The 26,470-nt window shown below is 35.7% G+C and overlaps 1 protein-coding gene across 4 annotated transcripts in view; it reads left to right on the plus strand.

Annotated features, from left to right (window-relative positions):
• The first annotated feature begins 3,729 nt into the window (after positions 1-3,729).
• LOC136028703 (serine/threonine-protein phosphatase 2A 56 kDa regulatory subunit epsilon isoform-like) overlaps positions 3,730-26,470 on the plus strand; it is an 85,359-nt gene continuing 62,618 nt past the window's right edge. For all 4 annotated transcript variants that reach the window (XM_065706555.1, XM_065706557.1, XM_065706556.1 and 1 more), the window contains exons 1-2: positions 3,730-3,851; positions 18,649-18,936. In XM_065706555.1, the coding sequence (XP_065562627.1) occupies positions 18,771-18,936 (166 nt within the window). In that variant the 5' untranslated portion in view covers positions 3,730-3,851; positions 18,649-18,770. The remainder of the gene's footprint in view (positions 3,852-18,648; positions 18,937-26,470) is intronic.

The following is a 26,470-nucleotide window of genomic DNA, read 5'->3' on the forward strand; positions in this document are numbered from 1 at the left end:
TTTTAGGCTTTTTCTTACATTCTCTTACCGAAAGGGGAATATAATTAAATAAAAACAAGTTTTTTTAACTGAAAGTAAGGAGCGACATCAAAACTTAAAACGAACAGAAATTAGTCCGTATATGAAAGGGGCTGTTCTCTCCTTAACGCCCCGCTCTTTACGCTAAAGTTTGACTCTTTCTCTCAGCTCTACTTTTTAAAACAGTAAAAAACTTTAGCCTAAAGAGCGGGGCACCTTCGAGGAGGCCTAGTTAACCTCCAACATTTTGATTACTTAAAAAGGCGACTAGAACTTTTAATTTTTTACGAACGTTTTTATTAGTAAAAGTATACGTAACTTACGTAACGAACTTCCATATTCGTATGTTTTTACTACGTATATGACCGGGTTCGCCCCCTCGTCAATACCTCGCTCGTTACGCTAAAGCTTAAATTTTGCCCCAATCCCTGAATCATAAAGGCTGTAGAAAAAATTGTTGAAATTACTAAAAAATACTTTAGTGTAAAGAGCGCGGTATTAGGTGGAGGTGAAACCCTCATATGCATAATAATTTCTGTTCGTTTTAAGTTTAATGCTGCTCCTTACTTTCAGTTGAAAAAAACTTTTTCATATTTACTTTTTCATTTTTTTTCAATGCTAGAAAATCCTGCGCCCCCTTCATGGAAACTCTCTTCCCCCATGAAAAATTCCTCAATAAAAAGTTCCCCCCACTTAACACCTCCCCCCCCCCACCCAACCAGAAAAATCCACCTGAAAACGTCTATACATTTCCCAATGACCATTACTATATGTAAACACTGGTCAAAGTTAGTAACTTGTAGCCCCTCCCACGGGAACTGTGGGGGAGTAAGTCGTCCCCAAAGACATAGGTATTAGGTTTTTTGACTTTGCTGAATAAAGTGGCTATCTCAAAATTTTGATCCCGGTTATTTTGGGAAAAAATGAGCTTGGGAGGGGGCCTAGGTGCCCTCCAATTTCTTGGTCACTTAAAAAGGGCACTATAATTTTTAATTTCCGTCAGAATGAGCTCTCTAGCGAGATCCTAGGACCACTCGGTCGATGCGATCATCCCCGGAAAAAAAACACATATCCGTGATCCGTCTTGTGGCAAAAAATACAAAATTCCACATTCTTGTAGATAGGAGTGTTTCCCCCTATTTTCTAAAATAAGGCGAATTTTCACAGGCTCGTAACTTTTGATGGGTAAAACTAAACTTGATGAGATTTATATATTTAAAATCAGCATTAAATACGATTCTTTTTATGTAACTATTGATATCAAAATTCCGTTTTTTAGAGTTTCTGTTACTGTTCAGCCGGATCGCTCCTTACTACAGTTCGTTATCACGAACTGTTTGATAACATTACAGAGCGGTAACTGAAAGCTCCAAGAGGATTTCAATAATTATTATGCAAATCCTTGTATTTGTAATCAAGAAGAAATCGCATTCAATTTGACTGCTGAGCCTAGAAGCTAGGATCTGTAAACACTTTTAGCTATCTGTGTGTAAGTCTTAATGGGTATGTGGGCCATATTGTAAAAATGAATTTTTGAGATTATAGTTATTATCCATATTATGTTTTAGCTGTAGCATAAAGGCGGGGGAGGTCACGGTGGTGGTAAATGAGGCTTGTGTAAACCAAGAGCAAGCGTGGATACTGACAAAGTGTTGGCTCTTGAGGGTTGGCGCTCCTGATCTTCCGAATGGAGAATATGATAACATTAGAGGTCGGTAACTGAAAGCCTCGAGAGGATTTCCAGTAATAGTTATGCAAGCCCTTGTTGTTATAATCATGAAAAATTGGGTTCAATTTCACTGCTGAGCCTAGAAGATAGGATCGGTTAGCACTTCATCCAGGTGGGGGTGGGGATCCAGGTGGGGGTGCGGACCCCCTCCCCAAGGTAGTGGTAGATACGGGATTGGGACAGCTCGCTCTGGTTAGGATGAAAGTTATTTTTTGTAGTCGGTGTTTAATAGTTGAGTTATTAATAACTTTTTAATTGTTAAGGCCGTTTCTTTTTGCAAACAAGTTTGAAACAAGGCTTCAGTTACTTTGTGTGGTCTCTGTTAGATTTTACTGGTGACGCATACCGCCTAAAAGTATTTAACTAAATTTTTATTTATCAAGGGAGTCTCTCCGTATTACAAAAAAAGCCAACTGTGAGGTGAAAATCTTCATTTTGTAATAACAAGGAGGGGAAATTTAAAATTCTAACTTTAGGCTTTCGAAATGACATTTCACGGGGCTGAAAAACTTAACATCTAAACTACTTTTTACAGTCAAAAATTTGTTTTCAAGTCTTGGTATGGCACAGAGGCGAAGAAATTGATATCATTACTTTTTTGGCTGTCATAAAATTTGGGTTTGTTTTATTACGAAGCGGGGTTGTTTTTACAATATCGTTGTTTTTTTGTGGGATTTGAATAATAGAAAGTAAATGTACGTAAAGTACAAATATATTTTTAATTTTTGTTTTGGATTTCGGTGAGTAAATAATGGCCACTTTACTGCCCAGTTTCATGTAATTAAAGCTCTCCATTATATGACATATCACCTCCTCTGTTCATCCTAAGACATTAAAGTAAAGGCAAAACTCTTTAGAAATATCTGAATTTTAATAAAGGTTCATATAAGCATACTCTTAATATGTGTCGAAATACTCCTTCAGAGATCGGGATAATCATTTAAGAAAAATAGATTTTCGAAAAATTGTTTATAAAAAAGGCAAATAATTTTGTGTTTATTTAATTTTTATCTAGCCGGTATAGATGGGTCTCGGAATTCCCAATTTGAATCAATGGAATTGCATCGTTTTTTAAAAACATTTAATGAAATGTTAAAAAAGTGGAAATTCACACCACTAGAGTTCACCATGGAAACGAAATGCAAATACAATATTACGTCTGAATCTCTCACCTTCTCAATACCAACCAATCACGAAATATAGTAATGTTTTCGTATACGGGTTGCATATGTTTGTCCATAAAATTGTTTAAACTGCTATATATACCGCTGAGGATTTTTACACCTATTATGATCCATGCAATCCAATTATACTTCCACGATTAGCTGTCTATAAATCAAAATTTTTACCCAGCAATTCTCTTACTTAATGCTAAATCTGAGCCAAATTTCAAATTTTTATCTTTATGCTTAACTGAAATATCGATATTTAAACATTTGAATTGAATATCTGAAAATTTCAAGATAAAAAAAAAAAAAATAATAATCAGAAATCTACCACAGCTTGAAACCCTGAGAATTTAAATAACTAGTTAATACCTATCAAATACAAAAATAACAAACACAATTATTTGTGTTCTAAGGAGTATTTTGACTCATATAATTAGTTTGAAGCACACACCTACATGCATCTTTATACGTTCACATAAATATTGAGGCAGTCATCGACCGAATAGTAAATTTATATAGTGGGAGTGAAAACAAAGAAATAGACTCTTTCTTATAAAATTGGGAATTAGGTAATTAAAAAAAAAATATATCAAACTCTAAAAAGTAGAAAAATACGCTACGTTGTTGTGAAAAGTGAAATTTTGTCAAAGTTGACACTGTTTATTAAAATACTATTATTAAAAATAAATAGCGATTAGTTAATTCTTTATTGTCCATACTTTCCGTATTTAGGCTCATTTGTACTCGTTACCATCATTTTTTTTTATATATAAGTTATTGTGGTGCAAAAAAGCTATTTAGTCCAAACGCCATCTTGGAATGTTTGACAGAAAATAGCACAAATTAAGCACGTTCTTAAAGAAAAGAGGAAAAACCTTGTTTTGCTTTTGATCGAATTTATGTACCAAACTTAAAACTAGATTGATTCACTTATGGTGAGTGAAGAAAGTCAACTTTCACAATTTGCACTTCAGAACATATATATGTTGTTTGGAAAAAAGTACCTAAATGCTATACCATCTGATGTCAGGCTTTAGGCTATTGGTTGTCAACCTGGCAGATCAATCTGTGGCTTATGCTAATCATCTTTTTATTGACTGGACCTATGCTGTCTTTCGCTTGTCAAAACTAGTCAAATATTTATTTCAAATGCAAAACTTCCCTAGCAGATCAAAATGACAGGTTAATCAATGTCTATCTAGACTATCCTACACTTTGTCAATAGGTATTGCCTAGCCTTAATAGGCTAAGTACTCATTAAGGGGCTTCTTTTATTTTGAAAAGTGTCTGAGTTGGGTGAATAAAGCTATCAGGAATGAAGGTAAAATTCTAGTTAATTGACTTCTTGTTATCTCAGAAAGGGTTTAGGTTAGGAAAATGAAACTTTCAGGGATGAAACTATAGACTGAAGTATGTCCCAGGAAGGTATTTTGAAGCATCTACCTCCACTCCTTCTCCCTTTAGAGGGCCCTGACCTTTGATGACCTTTAAAAATATATGTGTTATAAAAGTAAAAACCTGTAAAATAGATCTTCTGATTAATTGAAGTACAACAAAATTGTTTTCAGCTTCATAACTTTGCTCAATTCCATTTTATAAGGTTTTAAAGATATACAAATACATTTATTAAATTTTGAAAAAAAACATTTATATGGCTCAAAATTCTACTCAAATACCAAGAATTGTTTTTTCAGAACTATTAGCAGAGAAAGCAACTAGTAACTGAAAATTAAGGTAAAATGTTGTTTTGTCAAAATTTCAATAGGTATAGACCTGTCATGTAGGCAAATTTCAGGGCCCTCTAGAGGGAGAAGGGGTGGAGGTGGGTACTTTAAAATACCTTCCCAGGACACACTTTAGCCTGTAGACCCATCCCTGAAAGTTTCATTTTCCTAACCTAAACCCTTTCCAATATAGCAAGAAGTCAATTAACTAGAATTTTACTGCATCTAGCAGCTGAAATATACCCTATGAAGATCTTATCAAGCTACCATTTTGCTCTTTCAAGATCTCCCAAGACTTGACCAGTGCTTAATCTTGGACATCTATTATGAAAAAAAGTGTTGATAAGAGCCTAGAATAGAAGCTGTTGAGAAGGGAACATATAATAGAATTGTTAAAAAAAATTACCAATTTTAGAATTCATAGCTTACTTTTAGAGTTACTTTAAATTATCTTAAATCATAATTGCCAGGGTAAGTGAAACCACAGTTGCCTGAATTCTCATTGTTGCCTCAGGCACAATTGCCTAGTTTAGCTGCTTTTTGCTATCATGGAAAGGAGTAAGATTAGGAAACTGAAATTATCAGGGATGAATTTACAGACATAAGTATGCCCTGAGAAATTATGTGGACATACCTACCTCCTCTCCTTCTCTCTCAAGAGGGCAGTGACCTTTGATGACATTTAAAAATCTGTGTTATAAAAGTAAAACCTCATAAAATACATCTTCTGCTTAAATGAAGTACAACACAACTGCTTTCAGCTTCACAAGTTTGCTCAATCCCAATATAGGAGGTTTCAAAGTTCTGCAAATTAATTTTTTAAGTTAAAAAAAAAAAAAAACAACATTGGGTAAAATTCTAGTTTAGTAACTTTTGGCTATCTCAGAAAGGGGCTAGGCTAGGAAAATGAAACTTTGGTAAAATTCTAGTTAATTGACTTCTTGCTATTTTGGAAAGGGTTTAGGTTAGGAAAATGAAACTTTCAGGGATGGGTCTACAGGCTATAGCATGTCCTGGGAAGATATTTTGAAGTACCTACCTCCACTCTTTCTCCCTCTAGAGGGCCCCAACCTTTGATTACCTTTAAAAATATGTAAGTTATAAAAGTGAAACCTTGCAAAATAGATCTTCTGTTTTAATTATAGTACAACAAAATCGTTTTCAGCTTCATAACTTTGCTCAATCCCATTTTATAAGGTTTTAAAGATATGCAAATACATTTCCTAAATTTTGAAAAAAAAAACCTTGATATGGCTCAAAATTCTACTCAAATAACAGGAATTGTATTTTCAGAACTAAAGGCAGAGAAAAAGCAACTAGTAACTGAAAATTAAGGTAAAATGTTGTTTTGTCAAAATTTCAATAGGTATAGACCTGTCATGTAGGCAAATTTCATGGCCCTCTAGAGGGAGAAGGAGCAGAGATGGGTACTTCAAAATACCTTCCCAGGACATACTTTAGCCTGTAGACTCATCCCTGAAAGTTTCATTTTCCTACCCTAAACCCTTTCTGAGATAGCAAGAAGTCAATTAACTAGAATTTTACCAAAACTGTCAAGGATGGGTCTAAATGCTAAAGTATGTCATGGGAAGGTATTTTGAAGTACCTACCTCTACTCCCTCTAGAGGGTCCTGAGATTTGATGACCTTTAAAAATATGTTTGTTATAAAAGTGAAACCTTGCAAAATAGATCTTCTGCTTGAATGAAGGACAACAAAATTGTTTTCAGCTTCACAACTTGCTCAATCCTTATATCACTCCAAGCTGTAATTTAAGGTAATTTAAAGATATGCAAATACATTTCCTAAATTTTGAAAAAAAACTGATATAGATCAGAATTTTATTCAAATAAAAGGAATTGTATTTTCAGAACTAAAGGCAGAGAAAAAGCAACTGGTAACTGAAAATTAAGGTAAAGTGTTGTTTTTTCAAAATTTCAATAGGTCCTGTAGTCTAGGTAGTGTAGTGTGTACTCTAGTGTAGGTCCAAAATTTCAATATCTGTCATGTAGGCAAATTTCAGAGCCTTCTAGAGGGAGAAGGAGTGGAGATGGGTACTTCAAAATACCTTCCTGGGATATACTTTAGCCTATAGAAATCCCCAAAAGTTTCATTTTCCTAACCTAACCCCTTTCCAAGATAGCCAAAAGTCACTAAACTAGAATTTTACAAAAAAGAAGGTTTTACCTTCCCAGAGTATATTTTGGCCCTAGATTTGTAACTGAAAGTTTCATTTTCCTAACCCAACCCCTTTCTGAGATAGCAAAAAGTAGCTAAACTAGAATTTTACCCATTTCCAGGAATAAGGACAAATCCTGTAGATATAGGTCCTGCTGATGGCGACTCAGCTCATAGGGCACATCCCAAACTCTGCACCATGACTTTCTACAATAATCTGTGTTAACAGCTGACTTGAAGGCATCAGTACTAGGAGACATGACTGTATTCTGACTAAGGGAATTCCATAGGCCAATCACATGGTTAGAAAAAATTTGTTTCAAAGCCTAGTATTAGCAAGTTTCAGGGGGTGCCCTCTTGTTCTTGAAAAACTGTCCATCTGAAATATGCTTAGGATGATGTCTTGGTTACAGATCAATTTATATGCCATTAATTCATCCCCACACCTGAATGCTTTTAGGAACTGTCCTTTCCTAAACTTCAAAACGAAAATTCTGCTTTATTCAATAAAAAAGTTTATAATGATGTAAGTTTCATTAAACCTAAACATCTCTGTCTCTGGCACAAACTGGGAGAAGTTAAATGTTAAATCCTCTAAGATTTTCAGGAAAATGAGTGCCAGCTTCTAGTTTTCTGTCATTTATTTGAATTTCTTATCAAAACTATACAAGTTATGGCAAGACTGCCCAACAGTTATGAATAGTTTGGCCACACAAACTAGAAAAGCTTTTAATGGACAATATAGAATGATCCTTAAAGTATCAAATAGCCTTAATGAATTTTAGACCAATGTTAGGGTAATATCCCTAATACTGACAGCACCAACTATCAGACAAATATTTTGAATAAAATTTGTATCTCATAAACATCAACAAGTTGAAAAGAAATATATGCTTAACTTTCTCCTTGAGCCAAAGGAATAGCTACAAGAGGACTCTAGCCCTTGTCCTGAAGGATTACCACTCTAGAATAAATGAAACCAACAATAAACAAAAAATATAACGAATAATCACATCAAACATAGGTTATAGATAACAGATACTACTGTATATGAATAAATGAATCCTACAACAATCAGAAGTTCTAATAAATAATTAAGTAAAACCTAAACAAACATCTCTTATTCAAAGAGATGTCTTAGACAAACATCTTCTTATTATATACTAGCTGTTGGGGTGGCGCTTTGTGCCACCCCAACACCTATTTGGTGGTGGCGCTTTGCGCCCCCCCCCCCCCCCCCAAGCCCCCCCCCCCCAAGCCCCCCGCGCGCGTAAGTTGTTACACGCCATTGTAGTTGTGTCCCTGTGTCCCACCTGTGAATATAGATAGATATATATATATATATATATATATATATATATGTATATATATATATATATATATATATATATATATGTATATATATATATATATATATATATATATATATGTATATATATATATATATATATATATATATATATATATATATATATATATTTAACTACATAAAACTTGCAAATATACAACATTCTTGGCTGTCCCATTGTCTGTGCATATAAATAGATTGTCAGGTTTACCGACTCTTGAACATGCAACATATAATTGTCCATGGGAACAGCCATTGTAGTTGTGTCCCTGTGTCCCACCTGTGAATATAGATAGATATATATATATATATATATATATATATATATATATATATATATATATATATATATATATATGTATATATATATATATATATATATATATATATATATATGTATATATATATATATATATATATATATATATATATATATATATATATATATATATATTTAACTACATAAAACTTGCAAATATACAACATTCTTGGCTGTCCCATTGTCTGTGCATATAAATAGATTGTCAGGTTTACCGACTCTTGAACATGCAACATATAATTGTCCATGGGAAAAACAATCTGTATTCAGATCTATACCTCATTATTCTAATGATTGCCCTTGAGCTTTGTTGATGGTGATTGCTAATTGAACATTCCCTGTGTCCCCGTTGTCATTTATATATCCCCCTGTACCCCTGGCGTCCCTGTTGTTGTTATTTCCCTGTGTCCCAGTTGTCATTTGTGTCCCAGTCTGTAATTTCTCTTTGAGTGTCACAGTTGTCATTTATATTCCCAGTGTCCCAGTTGCCATTTTTGTCCTGGTCATCATTTGTGTACTTGTGTCCCGGTCTGTAATTTCTCTTTGAGTTTCCTGGTCGTCATTTATATTCCCTGTGTCCTGGTCGTCATTTGTGTCCTGGTGCTTTGTTGATGGTGATTGCTAATCAAACATTCCTTGTGTCCCAGTCGTTTTCTCTTTGAGTGTTCCAGTCATCATTTATATTCCCTACTAGGTGTTGGGGGCGCTTCATCAGTCAAGAAACATGACGTCAGTCGACACACAAACATGACGTCACTCAACACACAGACAACTTATTTTTATATATATAGATTACTGTAACTATTTATTTAAAAAAATGTATTTTAAGGTTAAAAATCAGATTTTTGAACTACCTAAAAAGTTAGAATAATGCCTATCTCAACCCACATAATTAATTTTTGAGAGTTGGTCTAAAACTAAGAAAATAAGCAAATGAAAGAATTTCGCCATTCTGTGAGTTTCTATATTTAAAAGAGTTCCATGCACATATACTATATTACCACTTAAGAATTGGGGGAGGCTGATGACAATCAATGGGGCAGAAAATAGGGAGGTACTATTTACAATTGGAAGAATATGGATGTTTTGCAAGGGTTTGTGTTTGAAAGAGCCCCTGCACTTGAGCAATCTAAATGTATGAGCACAAAGAAGATAAAGACATTATTTAGCCTTTCCTTTAAGGCAGTGTATGCGTGAGCGGTAATGGCCAACCTGCAGGCTGTATGCAGCCTGTTTGTATATTTTTGTGGCCATTGAGATCTATCACATGTGTAAAAAATATAATGACCAAAATGCTAGAAAATACATGTTATTTTTGCATCCAGTTACTACCTTAATTCACATTTCCTAGCAAATTAGTTGCAATACATCCAGTTTCTGTGTTAAGGTCAAGCAACAAACCATCAGGACTAGAGCGTGCTGGAGAGATGCAATGTAAGCCCACTCTGTAACAGTAGTCACATGGTAGGTTATGGTTCAAGAACCATTCTCCAGTAATCTAGAGTTGGCACCACTACACAACAGCAACTTCAGATTGAGTGTGTGCAAGATGGTTGGGTATGACAAGCCATATCACCTTCCAAGAGGGTTATGTTAGTTAGGCCTGGGAGGGGTTTTCCCACTGGAATCTTCATGGTTTGGCCTCCTATTTCTTGTTGAGCCTTGTTTTGAATTCCTCAGGCAAGGTTGCAGAGATTGTCTCTTGGCTTAGTTGGTCCAATTATTCACCACTTGCTGGCTGAAAAAATCAGACCTTGGTGTTAATGGTGGATTTGAACAGCTTTGTTCAAGACATGAGGAGAGTCCTCATGTTTGTCTTTGGTAGGGAGAGAAGGTGAACATTTACAACTTGTGTTCTTTCTGGAAGGACACTCTGTATCTACTAGGTGATAACATCATCAACAACTGCTGATTTTAGTTCTGTGATAAGGATTTCAATGACAAACCCTATCAAAGAGAGGTCCAGGAGCGTTATGTCAACAGGAAAAATGCTTATCCAATAATGATTTGACATACTCATATGTTTGTATTAGGTCAGTACCAATGGATTGTGAAGCCATGTAGGGTGAAAGTGAGAATGTTGTTAGCTTTAAAGTGCTGAAATAGAGCACTGTTGACAAATCTCTTGAGCACCTGTACAACTACAGAAGTGATTCTGATGGGACAGTAATTTTCTGCATGATCTTTGGCATCATTTTTGTGGATTAGTATGACATAGGATGTTTTCCAATCTGACAGTAGTTCTCCATTTTGTAGGGACAGCTGGAAGAGTATACACATTGGAGAACTGAGAGCCTTGGCTGTATCCCATTTGATCCTTTGGATTTGTTAATAGAAAGGCTAGTTAAGACCATTTCTTCTGTAATTGACAATTCTGGCATTGGATCACATAGTGAATCTGACGGTGCTGCAGGAATAGTTGGGCAAGATTGGATCATGAAAGCAGAGCCAAACTTGGTATCCAACACATTAGCCTTATCTACTGGCAATCAGTGGATTATGTTGTTATGTTGTAGGTCAGGAATGTTGTGCTGATTCAGATTTTTAGTAGAAACATATCTCCAGAAGGATTTGGGGTTTCCCTTGATCAGACTTCAGTTTTGTAGCTTCACTGGAGACAAGGTTTTGAGTTTTTGCATACCTCTGATAATTTTCCAGTGTTTTCTTTGTTTTTAACTTTTCCTGCCTCTGGGTCTCCTGTTCATGATTTTCTTTGCATCCTTTGTGAGGAATGGAAGTGTTTTGACTGGTTTTGGTTGATGGCAGAGGAGTGCTTTGTCCTGATTGATAGGAGGGCTTCCTTAACATTTGTCCATGGTGTGTTGATATCAGAAATTATTGATTCTGACCAATTTATTGAGGCTAATTTCTTCTGTATTGCTTGACAGTCAATAAAAGTTTGAGGACAAAGATTAGGTTGTAGACAACTATTCAAGGATAACATAGAAAGGATGACTGAGTCATTGCTGTTGCCAGCTGGAGGAACAAATTCATTTCTGATGAGGAAATCTAAATTGCTCAAAATTACAAGATCAAACAATATAGGATCCTGGTCACCACAATGCCTTGTTCACTCGTTATCCATTTCATGATAGAATTTATCAGATAGACAGGACACAAATGTCGAATTTCCATTACTAGATGCTACATGACCAAGACCATCAACCCACTCAATTGAGGGGAAGTTCTTCTTCCAACTCTTCTTCTACAGTTTGGCTGCCCCAGATTAATGAAGCACTGAGAACCAGATATCTACAGCAAAGTTTAGTAACAGGTATTGTACTAAATTTTGGCGGAATCTCAAGAACACTAACCAGGGGTAAATTATACCCCATAAAAAGTATTATCTGGAATATTTGGCAACCTCCTGCTTGATTTGACTAACTTGATTTGATCTTCTTCTTCTTATTCAGCAGACGGGCTTTTCAGTTGATACTATTTAGCCCTTTTCCTTTTGGCTCACTCTGTGAGATCGACAGAGCTATGGAGCTGGTTTGTCTTGTATGATTTGTATCTGCTCAGATTTCTTGAAGTATATCTTTTGATACCAGCAGTTGAATTATAAGAGAGTATATATTGATCTCTGTGCTCTGCGGGAGAGTATGGTCAGCAAGACTCTTGGCTGTTGGTGGAATTTTGTGGTGTTTGAAGCATTCTAACATTTTACGTCGCAGGGTATACTGTGCAGACGTCAGCATATTACATTCAAATAGGCAGTGATCTATTGTTTCATTCTTAAGATTACATGACCTGCAAAGGGGGGACGAGGGAACTTCGCCACTTGAATTAGGAATCTGATATGAAAATGCCTGAAAATTTAGCCCATTTGAACCTGACCGAATCCTATGATAAATCTTGGAAAGGTGCTTACTTGGGAAAGGTGATGGGGTAGGATTCTTATTAATTATCAGTACCTCTGTAAATCTCCAGCGGTAAATATCTCTAATGGGGATTGGTCTCCCACTTGGCTGGTCAATATTTAAAGCATTTTTGGCTATTTCATCTGCCTTATGGTTACCTATTATACCTGAGTGGCTTGGAATATACTGTATATGAGTTAAAATACCTTTTGTAGCAAAAATATCAATAATCCTAAGACAAAGAAATGTGTCAATATCCATCTTATTTTGAGAAGCTGACGAAAGAAGCTCTAGGCTTGACAAAGAATCAGAATATATTATAATATTTTTAATATTAACTTTCATATATTCATTAACCATGAGGAAATCTAGTGCCATGATTATGGCGTTTAGCTCGGCAGACATTACAGATGAATTATCTTGTAATCTCTCTCCTAAAGCGATATTATGGGTTGGGAAGAAAGCTCCGCTTGCCACTTTCTCATTCATTTTGGACCCATCTACAAAAATTTGGAAATAATTTTTATAAGCAACATTATTTAGTTCGGCAAATTTTTTCTGAATAAAAGAAATGGGGGTAAGTTCTTTGGTCCACTTTGAGAAGTCAGTCTTTATTATGGGGGTTGACCAACTCCAAGGGGGGGTTTGGGGGAATGTGGGTGCAATAGATTTTACTGGCACTGGGAACTTCTTCTGGATATTTGCATATTCATTTGCAACGCCTCTAAACATAGATGGATTTCTTAACCAGTTATGCAGGGTATGAGAATCATTGGCTTCAATTTTTGTAAGGTACTTAATTAGTAGAGATCTTCTTCTTTCATTTATTGGTGATAGTCCACTCTCAGTAAGCAGAAACTTAGTTTTTGTTGGTTTCCTAAGACCAAATATAAGACGAATTATATCATTTTGTGTCGTTTCGATTTTTTGCATGTGGGTCTTAGCACAAGCACCATACACTATGAGGCCATAATCAATATGGGGCCTTATATATGATTTATAAAATTGGATTAGTGTTTTCTCATTACAGCCCCAAGGTGTGGCTAGTAGCCTTTTAATTATTCTTGTTTTTCTATAGCACTTTTTTATTGTATTTGTGATGTGGAGGTGGAAATTTAGTTTTTGGTCAAGTATGAGCCCTAGGTAATTAATTTGATTGTCCTCTGGGATAAGTATTCCATTTAATGTTAGCCTAGCATCATAATGATTTCGCTTATGGTGGAATTGGATAATTTTTGACTTTGTGGGTGCAGTAGGTAAAATGGACTTTTGGGAGAACTTTTCAAATTGGAAAAGTGCATTTTGCAACTTTGAATGCGTAATCTCGAAGGTATTGCCAGTTGCCCATAATACCAGATCGTCAGCGTACTGTAGATTGGTATGTGGGAGGTTCATGTCCCACAGAAAAAGTGAAAATAGGAGGCAGCTCAGGACTGCACCCTGTGGAAGGCCTTTGGTTATTGGAGTTTTGGGTGAAGAGGCTGAACCTACACAAACAATGAAACTTCGGTTTTCTATAAAGGATTTTATGAAGGATACAAGTTTGGGGGGTAGTCCAAGGTTTGTAAGTTTAACTAATAGAATCTGGTGGTCAACATTATCATAAGCTCCTTCAAAATCTAGGAATGCAGCAGTTAAGACATTATTTTTGATAGGGATTCATTTATTGCATTTGTTAACACTATGAAAGCATCTGTTGATGAGTGGTGTTTCCTGAAGCCAGTTTGAGTATGAGGTATCAGATTATTCTTCTCAACAAACCAAAGCAGCCGATGGTAAATCATTTTCTCCATTAATTTTCCCAGCACTGGGGTAATCATTATGGGTCTATATGACTGAGGGTCATGTTTAGGTTTATTTTTCTTTAAAATTGGTATAAGAGATGAACATTTCCAGATATTAGGGAATGTGGATGTAGCCCATGCATGGTTATAGCAATTTAGGAGCTCCTGTTTGTACAAAGGGGAAAGATTCTTTATCCATATAGGGTGTATATTATCATAGCTACTTGTAGCATTGGCCTTGATATGCTGAATTGCATTATTCAATTCATGTATCGAGAAGGGATGGTTTATATATTCTGAACCTGGTCGGGGCTGGTAAATAGGATTTGTCATGATTTGTGTGGTGATATTTTGGTTTTTTGATGTTAGCTTCTTTGAGAAAAGGGAGGCAAATAATTTTGCCTTATCAGTGTCGTTATCATAGTGGGAATTCTCATGTATTAGTTCATACATAAGAGGGTTGGAGGATGTTTTTTTCCCACAGATTTTGCTTATAAGTCTATGTATTCTTGGCTCAGATGTTTCTCTGGAAAGATTATTTGCAAAATTATTCCAATAATTATATTTGGCATTAGTTATTGTTCTCTTGAGGTTAGCCTCTGCTTGTAATTTACTTAAATATGTGTCAGGGGATGGTTTTCTTAGGTATGCTCTCCTAGTTGCATTTTTTATTCTCCACATAATTTGGCAATCTTTTGTCCACCATGCTTTAGGGGTGTGTTTAGGGATGGTTTTCCTAGGTGAAGTTCTGGGGATAGCTTGATTAGCTGCATTTGTTAATATTGATGTCATAGCTTCAGCACACGTGTCAGCAGTTACAACTGAGGTATGAGATTTCTGGGTTAAACTTAGGACTTCTTCATTAAGCTTATTTCTAAACATGGTCCAATTTGCTTTGGTGTTGACATATTTAGGGATATGTGGGAGAATGTTGGCTGGTTCATTTAAAGAGGATACTATTGCAAAATGGTCAGTGCATAGATTTTCAATTTTCTTAATATAAATTTTATTTAGTATATTTATTGAAACAATTTGTAGGTCAATAGTTGAAAATTTACCACTTTTGGGGTTAAAATATGTATTTAGATTAGGAGGGGTAGCAATTGCTAAATCGGCATTATTTGAAATCAATCTTTCAATGAGCTTACCAGCTTTATTTGCTGGCTTATCCCCCCACAGAAGACTGTGGGCATTAAAATCCCCGCAGATGATTATGTTTTTTAGCATATTAGAATTAGTAATATAAGTGAAAAAATCCATGGCATCTGTAGTCTGGCCATTGGGGTTATAAAGACTTAATATGTATGTTTTTGTATTATTTATCCAAACATTGATGCCAATAACATCAACATCATTTGAAAAATCTGGGAAATTAATACCGCAAAATTTAATATTATTATTTAAAATTATAGCTACGCCACCTCCTTTTCTCTGAGAAGACCTATCCTTTCTCAGGATAGTATATCCTGGAAACTTTGTTTGTTGGTTATTAGTCAAATGGGTTTCTTGAAGGCAAGCAATATCAATGGAATTTTTATTCATAAAAGATAAAAGTTCATTTAACTTATTTTCTGAAAGTGATCTTACATTCCACTGAAGTATTGAAATATGCTGCTTTGTTGTTTTAATTTTCATTTTGCTGTGTATCAATCTTTAGCTTTTCTAGGAGCAGAGCAAGATCTTTTTTTGCTTGGATATGCATGTGATTGGGTAGGTACAACTTTGCCAATTCGCTTATTATTTTTGCTTTTTGTGGTTGTTTTAGGTTCATTGACTGTACTGCATTAGAATTTAGTATAAATAGGCACATGTTAGGTGTTAATTCATTTGGATATTCATCTGGCTTTTTGTTGATAATTTGATTAATACCCGTTAATACTTCTGATTCATTTCTACTCGGGAGAGGTGGCCATTCTGATATTCTATCATTACTTGTAGAGGCTGGAAGGTTTGTCCAGGGTGAACCTCTCTTATAGGAATGTGAGCTTGGTTGCTTTGAGGAAGGAGTCTTATTGGGGGTGCTTGATGCTTTTGGTAGAATGGTTGGTCTGTGGGTGAGAGGGTTGGGTGGTTTCATAAAGTTTTTGGTCAGGTGTGATTGAGCTGCATTTGCTTCCATTGCTGCAAAAGGGTAAGGTATGTTTTTTTCTGTTGCTATTTGGAGTGTTAGTGCTCGTTTTTTATATACAGGGCATAAAGTTTTATTAGTAGAATCGTGGGGACCATTGCAGTTGATACATTTTGGCTGATTGTTTTTACAATTTATCATTCCAGTGGGGTGGGAGTTTTTACAAGAATTGCATTCATGTAATGTTTCACTGCATGTGTTTTTTGTGTGTCCTAGTCTTAGACATTTTTGGCATTGGATAGGTTTTGGCTTGTAGGGCTTGTGGGGTTTCCTTTGTCCAAATAGGAATATCTGATCCAGGTTATTATTTTCTTCTCTTAGTGTGAATAAGAAAGACTTGCTTAACTTTTGGCCATTGGCATCTGGTTTACCCAATTGGGTTACATCAGCTACTGGGATTGGGTTACCAGTTCTGTCAGAGAGTCCTTCTTTTAGATCCTGAATAGGAATTTCTGGAGGGATGTTATACACTACTATTTTAGTTGGGTTTTGGTTTGGGGACCAGAGAACAGATTTTATTGGTATGTTAAGAAGAGATTTTGAATTCTGTAATATGTCTGCTGATTTAGAATCTTGAAGGGCTATTAGCAGAGATCCATCACGGTTAATGTTTAATGAAAACATTGATTTTAACATTTTAAAGATTGCAACCCTCAAAAGAGCTACCTTTTTTATCTCAAAGGGGGTATCTGGAGTGATTTTTAAGTAAATTCCAAGGTTTTGTGAGGGGAATGTTGGATTATGGGAAGGGGTATTATTTTTGATTGGTGAAATCTTTTTCCTTTTTTTTGAGTTTCTTGATAGGACCTCCTGAAATTCATTTTCAGTCTCATCCTGTATTGTGACATACGCCCCGACTTCCACCATTGTATTATTCAATGACCCCTCATGTGAGCTTTGAGAAAGTTGACTTGACCAGCCAAGGGGTTGAATGTTTTCAGTGGTACTTGGGGTAGGGTCAGGGGGGATTTTTTTAGGTGGTGTTCTATGCATTGCCTATTGGAATAAGCTTTAATACAATCAAAAAAAAAGAAGGGAAAAATTGATAATATAAAACCAGACTGTCTGCCACTCGTTCAAAGGGAGGACTTCACCATCCACAAAAAAACACTATAGTGTTGTCTAGAAGATGGTTTGGTATAAGATTGGTTCAACTGACTGCTGATAAATCTGGGTAAATATCACAAGAACTTTTATTATAAATTTCTTTAAGCGTTGCTGTTGCTGTTGTTCATTCTCCATGAATTGATATTGATTTGATATTGACCAACCCATCAATATTTGCTTCTTCTTCTTTAAGAGCACAGGTTTGGGGCTGGATTTGGAGCTCTCCAACTGTGAAATACTGTAATTAGCTGTCTTCACGTCAATATATTACCTATTACCTTTTTATTTACGAGTTTACAATTCTGCTTTGGTTTGCAGATTAACTTAGTTATATTCTACAGACTCATAATGCATGCACATCTTGGAACAATTGACACAGTGAGGATGCACAGTAACAGCATATTGTAACAGTGAGATGGCACAGTGGTTTCAAAAGCTTTTCTACTAAAATAATAATTGTAAACGAGTTGTCCAGCCTTTGTTCTGGTTGTTGATGTGCAAAGGGTTTGGAAGATCTTCTGGAAATTTATCAGCCAAGGGAACTCTGACAGTATTAGTTCTTTTCTCAGGTATGGGCATGAATCAACCATGCGTTCTATCTCCTTTCTACATCACATAATGTTGCAGTTTTTGTGCCATATTTGGCTGATTCATTCAGTATACTCTGTTTTTGTGCAGGTTTTACCCATGAACCCTTATCCTCACTGGTTGATTAAAAAAATGAGCAGTATAGGATCCAAGCCATTATGAACTAGTTGTAAGATGAAATAGAGTATTGACTCCTAAATCAAGCAGGAGGTTGCCAAATATTGCAGATAATACTTTTTATGGGGTATAGTTTACCCCTGGTTAGTGTTCTTGAGTTCAGTGACCTCAGTGATTAATTATAGTAGAATTGCAGTTTCGAATGAAAATTTGCTTTATTATTGTTATATTGTCTGTGTACACATGTAAGAATAATAGTAAACACAATAATAAAAGCACATTGTGTTTCAGTTTTCCAGCCCCAAAAAATGTGTATATTGGGTTAAATGTGATACAGGGATGCATAACTTTATAACAGCTTTTTAATACATGGCCACCTATGTACTGAAGATCTTCCACTCACATTCAGTTATATCAGATGCACAATTCATTCACACTAGTAAAATATAGCTTTGTGGGGTGTGTGAAGCAATGGTCAAATAGTTAAATGACCCAATTTTACCATCTACCAGACTAAATGCTACTAACTTTTTTATGTTTATTTTGGGTTACTTAATCTTCTTACTTTTTCGTATTTCAGAGAGAAGTGGGATGATAACCACCAAATTATCAAATCATATCAATCAAGTTCCATAAATATATAATTTGAATTGTGTTAAGTGTTTCTAAAAATAATCAAAAGTGGATCCCAAGGACCCCAAAATGGAGAAAGTTAAGAACAGTTTAATGATGTCCACTGGGGGGTTTGTGGACAAAATAGATCCATTTGCCAAACGAGCTTCAAAGAAGAAACAGAAGAAGAGTCAAGGATCCTCAAGATATGTTACAGGAACAGAGGCTGATCTCCAACCTCTTCCTCCATTAAAAGGTAAGTAGTTAATCATCTTTATAGTCTAATAAATTTCATTTTCATCAAGCTTTTGTCATTTTATGGGCTTGGAAATCTTTATAATGGCCTATTACATGTATTTTTGCGTCTTTTCCATAATTTTTAGTGCATCCTGATATTATTGTGCAACCAATTAACCCCCTCGGCAGCAAACTCCCCTTACCCCATCTTGACGTTGTACTTCCTAATGTTTCTTGGTACAAAAGCAAAGTCAAAAAGTGGTTCCATCCAGTTTCCAACTTAACACTTACTGAAGGTAAACCAACATGATAATCCCTTCACTATTGAATAATGTAGACGAATTGAGTATAATTTGTGAGTAAAAGTGCCAAAAAACTGCACCCTTCCACTCCCCCCTCCTGCCAAGTTTCAGCCCAGTTGATCTATTTGTTAAGGATTCATAGTAAACAAATAGACAAGCCAATTGCTTTATAGTGTTGATACTGAACAAGAAAATTAGACTTTGTTTCCATTGCTGTGATCAACTTATTTCAACGAAATTGGCAATAGTGATGGTTTATGGATTATCTGGATTATGGTTTTGCAGGATTTTCATGGCTATAATTTAATCGTCATGATAGGGAGAATAGTGAGATTTACATTAAATTGCACTTGCAAGCAATAAGGACGAAACTTTGCAGGTGCCAGTCAGTGATGATGGTTGCTTGGCTCATCAGGTGCATCCCAAACTGTGCAGCATGGCTTGCTGCACCAGTCTCTGTTGACAGATGACTTAAAGGCTTAAGTACTAGGGAACACGACTGTATTCCAGCTAAGGGAGTGTCATAGGCCAGCCATACAGTCGGAAAAAAATTTGTTTCATAGCCTAGTATTAGCAGTTTGTTTAAAAGCTGTGATGGCCTACTTCGAATTTGGTGATACAAACCACTAGCTAAATATACTTTCCACCAACAGCCTTGACTTGCAAGCCACTAGTGGCCAATTCTTACCAAAAAGTTAATATAAAGAGCCAAAGGATCTAGCACCCTGATTCCCAAAGTGGGCACAGGCCCCATCAGTGGGGCGTGGCAATATTTTGGTGGGTCATGGACAGGACTTGCGCCCTTCAGCTAACTATGGTTTAGAGACTTAATTTAAAAAAAAAATCATTTTTGTATGAATCACTATCGAGGCTGATTAATTACTATTGATTACTATAATTAGGGACTATTGAGAAGAAAACACTATAAAAATCTGAAAACAAGTTTAAAAAAAACAACCCTAAAATACTTACTTATATAATTCCTACATCGCTTTGCTCTACTATGCCCTCAGTCCTCCCTAATGTGCAAATATATAGTCCAAATTGTATATTTCCCATGTATTGGTCTGTTTTTTTCTTCTTCTGTAGTTTGAACAGCTTCCTTTCTGTTAAACCTGTTTTGAACAGAAGAGTGATGTGATCAAGAGATCCAAATTAGTTATCACAATTGGTATCTCGCGAAACCGAAGAAAGTGTACCGGATTTTATCAATGTGTTTAAGGATCTTCCAGAAGGGTACAATGCTGAGGCTGTGGGAGAGAGGAACAGGGTTGTACAGCGTTGACAAATAATGGCAGTTGCAACGAAGCTTAGAAAAGACTATGGAAGCATATGAAGCTGAAATGTGGTGTTTGATTTGTCCTCTTAGGAGATAAATTGTATTCCAATTGGAATGTCAAGATAAACAATTAGGTCAGACGGATGGATATTTGGATTTCTAAGTTCAATATCATCAGAAACTGAGCATTTCCGGTTATAAAGCACTACCTCAGACTTTTCAGCTTCGAATTCAACACCATATTTTAAGTATTCCGTTTTGAAAAGTCTCAGGAATTTTGTCCAAAGTTCGGTTGAGGTTAAAATTATCAGAACATTAAGACGTCTGACATTGGTCTTGATCTTCAGGGACATGAGGACGTAGAATGAGTATGGTTGGCTTTAACTTTAATGAGTTAGAGGCTGCAATTTTTAATGCTATATTGAATAAAGAAGTTACACTTCCATTACACAAATATTAGCAACATGATAATAGAAAGGAAAATGTTATTATGAACTTCATCGCCAAAAGAACTTCACCGCCTTTTGAAGCCTAAATAGTTTGACTAGATCAGAGCTACATGGTTGCACTTCCATGATACAAATATTAGCCACCTCATAATAGAAAGGACAAGGTTTTTATGAACTTTACCACCAAACTCAGATTTTGGAGCCTAAATAGTTTGGTTAAGTTAGAGCTTAGGTTCAGTACACTTTTGTAGATCCGTTTTAAGAATATATGCTGGTGATATTTAACTTTTTGTTTTAGCAAAAATAAATATAAGGATTTTTGTTCTAATAAGCGGAGATTTTTTTTTCTAACAAGCTGAGATTTTTGTTCTAACAAGCTGAGAGTGTCAGACTTCTGACACTGGTCTTGATCTTCGAGGACATGAGGACGTAGAACCAGTAAGTTTGGCTTTAACTTTAATGAGTTATAGGCTTTACTTTTGAATGCTACATTAAATGAAGAAGTTACACTTCCATTATACAAATATTAGCCACATTATAATAGAAAGGATAGGGCTTCTACGAACTTCACCACCAAACTCAGATTTTGAAGCCTAAATAGTGTGGTTAAATTAGACCTTGGATTCAGTGCATGTTTTTAGATCCATTTAAGCATATATGCTAGTGATATTTAACTTTTGTTGAGCAAAAATAAATATAAGGGTTTTTGTCTTAACAAGCTGAGATTTTTTCCATAAAAACTACTTATTTTTAATAATTTTGACCTAATATCTTAGATATTTGGCCCGTCTTCTTCAGAGAAAAAAAAATTACAGCGAGTGCCTTAACAGTACTCACATTCCTCTCATTAGATTTAATTATCAATTTTTCATTTGATTGAATGATGTAAATCAAATAAAAGCAAAACAAGACTAGAAACTATCACAAATTTGTATTGCTGTAATTACATCTAGTTTATCATGGACATTGTTCTACATAAATTTCGAAACATTCAGCAAGGTAAAAAATGAGTGGTCTTAATTATTGCTATTTGAAGTATGTGTAGTATCTTAAAAAAGTCTCCTTTGCTAATTAAGTGATTTTATTCTGTGAAACTATTCATTTCTATGACATAGCATCGCATATTTTGAAAAAAAATTGTTTAGACATTTTTGTTTTGGAATGGAATCTATAGATGGGTTCGGTCTAATTCTTATTTATATGAATGTTGCAGGAGAAACAATCAGGTCGAATTTAACTTTTCGTTTTTTTTTGGGCTTAAAATTTGGCATAAGAGATACAGAGCATTTATGACACTCTTATTAAAAAACAGAGTAAAAGATGGACCAGGGCCGGATCTGGGGCGATGGCTATCCGACCCATCCCCTCTGAATTTATGCCTGAGTCGTACAAAACTAACAAAAATACATGTAAACAAATTTTTGCACGCAGAAACTTGATAATTGAAAATATTGTTGCCCCCCCTATCTCCCCCGAACAATTCCAATAAAATTATGCTCTATGTGGTCGTGAAGTAACAGGTTAATTAGAGCAATTTGCTAGTTAGTTATGCTTTTCATGATGCTATTGTAGTCAGTATCGATTACTAGGTGAACTTCAAGCTCAACATTTTTTTCAGTAGATATAATAATACCTTTAATCATAGGTATACACAGATTTGAGCCTTAGCGAGTATTAAATAAAAAAAACAAGTTTTTTCAACTGAAAGTAAGGAGTGACATCAAAACTTAAAACGCACAGAAATTACTTCGTATATGAAAGAGGCTGCTTCCTCATCAACGCCCCGCTCTTTACGCTAAAGTTTGACTCTTTCTCTCAATTCTTCTTTCTAAAACAGTAAAAAACTTTAGCGTAAAGAGCGGGGCGTTGATGAGGAAGCAGCCTCTTTCATATACGAAGTAATTTCTGTACGTTTTAAGTTTTGATGTCACTCCTTACTTTCAGTTGAAAAAACTTGTTTTTTTTATTTAATTTCTGAACGTTTTTGAATCAATGCATGTTTTGATTTTGGCTCTCCGCAGAGGAATGATCAAAACGAAATTTGCATATTTTTTTTTTGGCTCAATGTTTTTCTCATAATTTTGATCGAATGATTTTGAGAAAAAAAGAGTGGGGGACGAAGCCTAGTTGCCCCCCGATTTTTTGGTTAATTAAAAAGGCAACTAGAACTTTTAATTTTTTACGAATCTTTTTATTGGTAAAAGATTTACGTAACTTATAAATTAGCTTACGTAAAGAACTTTTGTATTCTCATGTTTTTATTACATATATGAGGGGATTCGCCCCATCGTCAGTACCTCGCTCTTTACACTAAAGCTTAAATTTTATCCCAATTCATTAAGAATGACCCCCTGAATCACAAAAGCCGTAGAATAAGTAGTTGAAATTACCGAAAATACTTTAGCGTAAAGAGCGAGGTATTAGAAGGAGGTGAGCCCCTCATATGGGTAATAATTTCTGTTTGTTTTAAGTTTTATTGCTGTTCCTTACTTCCAGCTGAAAAAGCTTTTTCACTTTTATTTTTTAATTGTTTTTTTTTTTTTAATAATGCTAGTAAATCCTGCTCTCCCTTCATGGAAATTTTCTTCTCCCATTACGAATTCTCGAAGGAAAGTTCCCCCAGCATATCCCCCTCTTCTCAACCCCTCCCCAAAACCAAAAAAATCATCCTGAAAACGCCTGTATACTTCCCAATAACCATTACTATATGTAAGCACAGGTCAAAGTTTGTAACTTGTTGCCCCTCCCACGGGGACTGTGGGGGAGTAAGTCGTCCCCAAAGACATAGTTATAAGGTTTTTCGACTACGCTGAATAAAATGGCTATCTCAGAATTTTGATCCGTAGACTTTGGGAAAATAATTAGCGTGGGAGGGGGCCTAGGTGCCCTCCAATTTTTTTGGTCACTTAAAAAGGGCACTAGAACTTTTCATTTCCGTTAGAATGAGCCCTCTTGCAACATTCTAGGACAACTGGGTCGATACGATCACCCCTGGGGAAAAAAAAAAAAACAAAAAAACAAAAAAACAAATAAACACGCATCCGTGATCTGCCTTCTGGCAAAAAATGCAAAATTCCACATTTTTGTAGATAGGAGCTCGAAACTTCTACAGTAGGGTTCTCTGATACGCTGAATCTGATGGTGTGATTTTCGTTAAGATTCTATGACTTTTAGGGGGCGTTTCCCCCTATTTTCTAAAATAACGCAAATTTTCTCAGGCTCGTAACTTTTGATGGGTAAGACTAAACTTGATGAAACTTATATATTTAAAACCAGCATTAAAATGCGATTCTTTTGATGTAGCTATTGGTATCAAAATTCCATTTTTTAGAGTTTTGGTTACTATTGAGCCGGGTCGCTCCTTACTACAGTTCGTTACCACGAACTGTTTGATATCACAGGATTCGAAAATATTCAGAGACAAGCGAATAGTTGCATGACAGTTCTGAAATTAAAATCACATGAAGACCGTCTCAAATAACTTAGCTACCTACTCTAGTCTACAGACGCTTGTTGACTCATCAACTTCGAGAAGGAACTCTGTCATCTTTAACGTCTGTCATAGCCCCAGTTATCAGTACACAAGGGGACACTCCAAGAAGCTGACAAAGCTAAGATCTCAATAGAAACCGCGTCAAATACAATTGATTGAAAGACTCAACTGATAGTGTTCCGTCCATCCAGTGCTTAACATACCACCTTGACAAGGAGTGGGGGAAGAGGCAGCGGAGATTGGATCGGCTGTTATCAACTCAAGGGGACTACAGGTTTGCAGGACTTTGAAAGCTCAGAAATGGATTAAGCCGGTGGAATATAATAATACATTTAATATCCAGTATTCAGAGATTAGTGCCTTTGAGGGGATATCATAAGTTATCCTTTTGGGTTGAGGTTTAAAAGGTAAAATTCTAGTTAATTGACTTCTTGCTATCTCAGAAAGGGTTTAGGTTAGGAAAATGAAACTTTCAGGGATGAATCTACAGATTAAAGGATGTCCCGGGAAGGTATTTTGAAACAACTACCTCCACTCCTTCTCCCTCTAGAGGGCCCTGACCTTTGGTGACCTTTAAAAATATGTGTGTTATAAACGTGAAACCTTGCAAAATAGATCTTCTGCTTTATTGAAGTACAACAAAACTGTTTTCAGCTTCATAACTTTGCTCAATTCCATTTTATAAAGTTTTAAAGATATGCAAATACATTTCCTAAATGTTGAAAAAAAAGCATTGATATGGCTCAAAATTCTACTCAAATAACAGGAATTGTATTTTCAGAACTAAAGGCAGAGAAAAAGCAAATAGTAACTGAAAATTAAGGTAAAATGTTGTTTTGTCAAAATTTCAATAGGTATATACCTGTCATGTTGGCAAATTTCAGGGCGCTCTAGAGGGAGAAGGAGTGGAGGTGGGTACTTTAAAATACCTTCCCGGGACATACTTTAGCCTGTAGACCCATCCCTAAAAGTTTCATTTTCCTAACCTAAACCCTTTCCGAGATAGCAAGAAGTCAATTTACTAGAATTTTACGGGTTTTAAATATGAGAACAGTGTATTTTGGGGCCCCAATGTTTTACTTCTTTTTGATGGATGTTGTGTGGGGGACTCTTCTATCTCCCCTGTATGCACACATAACATTGAACCTAAGTTTGTCGAGAATTCTTTTTGGGAATTGTGAATCTTGTCACGTTCAAAAATAGGTAGATATGACATTTTAGGAGGGCTTCATAAAAAGAGAATTCAGTGGTTCTATGCTGCGAACATTCGTCACATATATTCTCATATCCTCAAAATCTTAAATTTTTTCTGTATTTCTTGGCTACAATTATTCAAATCATCAAGTAAAATGTTCTTTTATATACTATCAGTCCTCAAGAAATATATTTATGGATGAAGTTGTTGTGGTGCAGCTATGGACCAGCTTTTTACGTCCAATCACACAAATGTAAAACTTGCTTGATTCCATTCAAAAAGTGACTGCATACTTACATTTATATTAAAAAGTCGACAGTGGAGGGTAGGAGGAATGATTCTAGTCCATACAAGGTTTGACACTCGTATTTTTTGGCTATAAACCTGATGGTGGGGTTGGGGATGGGGCTTGCTGCAGTTATGGATGGAAGGGTTGTGGTGCAGGTATGGACCAGCTTTTTACGTTCAATCATATAAGGCTCATACAAGGTGTGACACTCGTATTTTTTGGCTATAAACCTGATGGTGGGGTTGGGGGCGGGGCTTGCTGCAGTTATGGATGGAGGGGTTGTGGTGCAGGTATGGACCAGCTTTTTACTTTCAATCATAAAGGTTCATACAAGGTGTGACACTCGTATTTTTTGGCTATAAACCTGATGATGGGGTTGGGGGTGGGGCTTGCTGCAGTTATGGATGTAGAGGTTGTGGTGCAGGTATGGACCAGCTTTTTACGTTCAATCATACAAGGTTCATACAAGGCGTGACACTCGTATTTTTTGGCTATAAACCTGATGGTGGGATTGGTGCTTGCTGCAGTTATAGAAGTTGAAAGTTC

The sequence above is a fragment of the Artemia franciscana genome, chromosome 7 (assembly GCF_032884065.1).
Source record: "Artemia franciscana chromosome 7, ASM3288406v1, whole genome shotgun sequence".
Lineage (NCBI taxonomy): Eukaryota > Metazoa > Arthropoda > Branchiopoda > Anostraca > Artemiidae > Artemia > Artemia franciscana.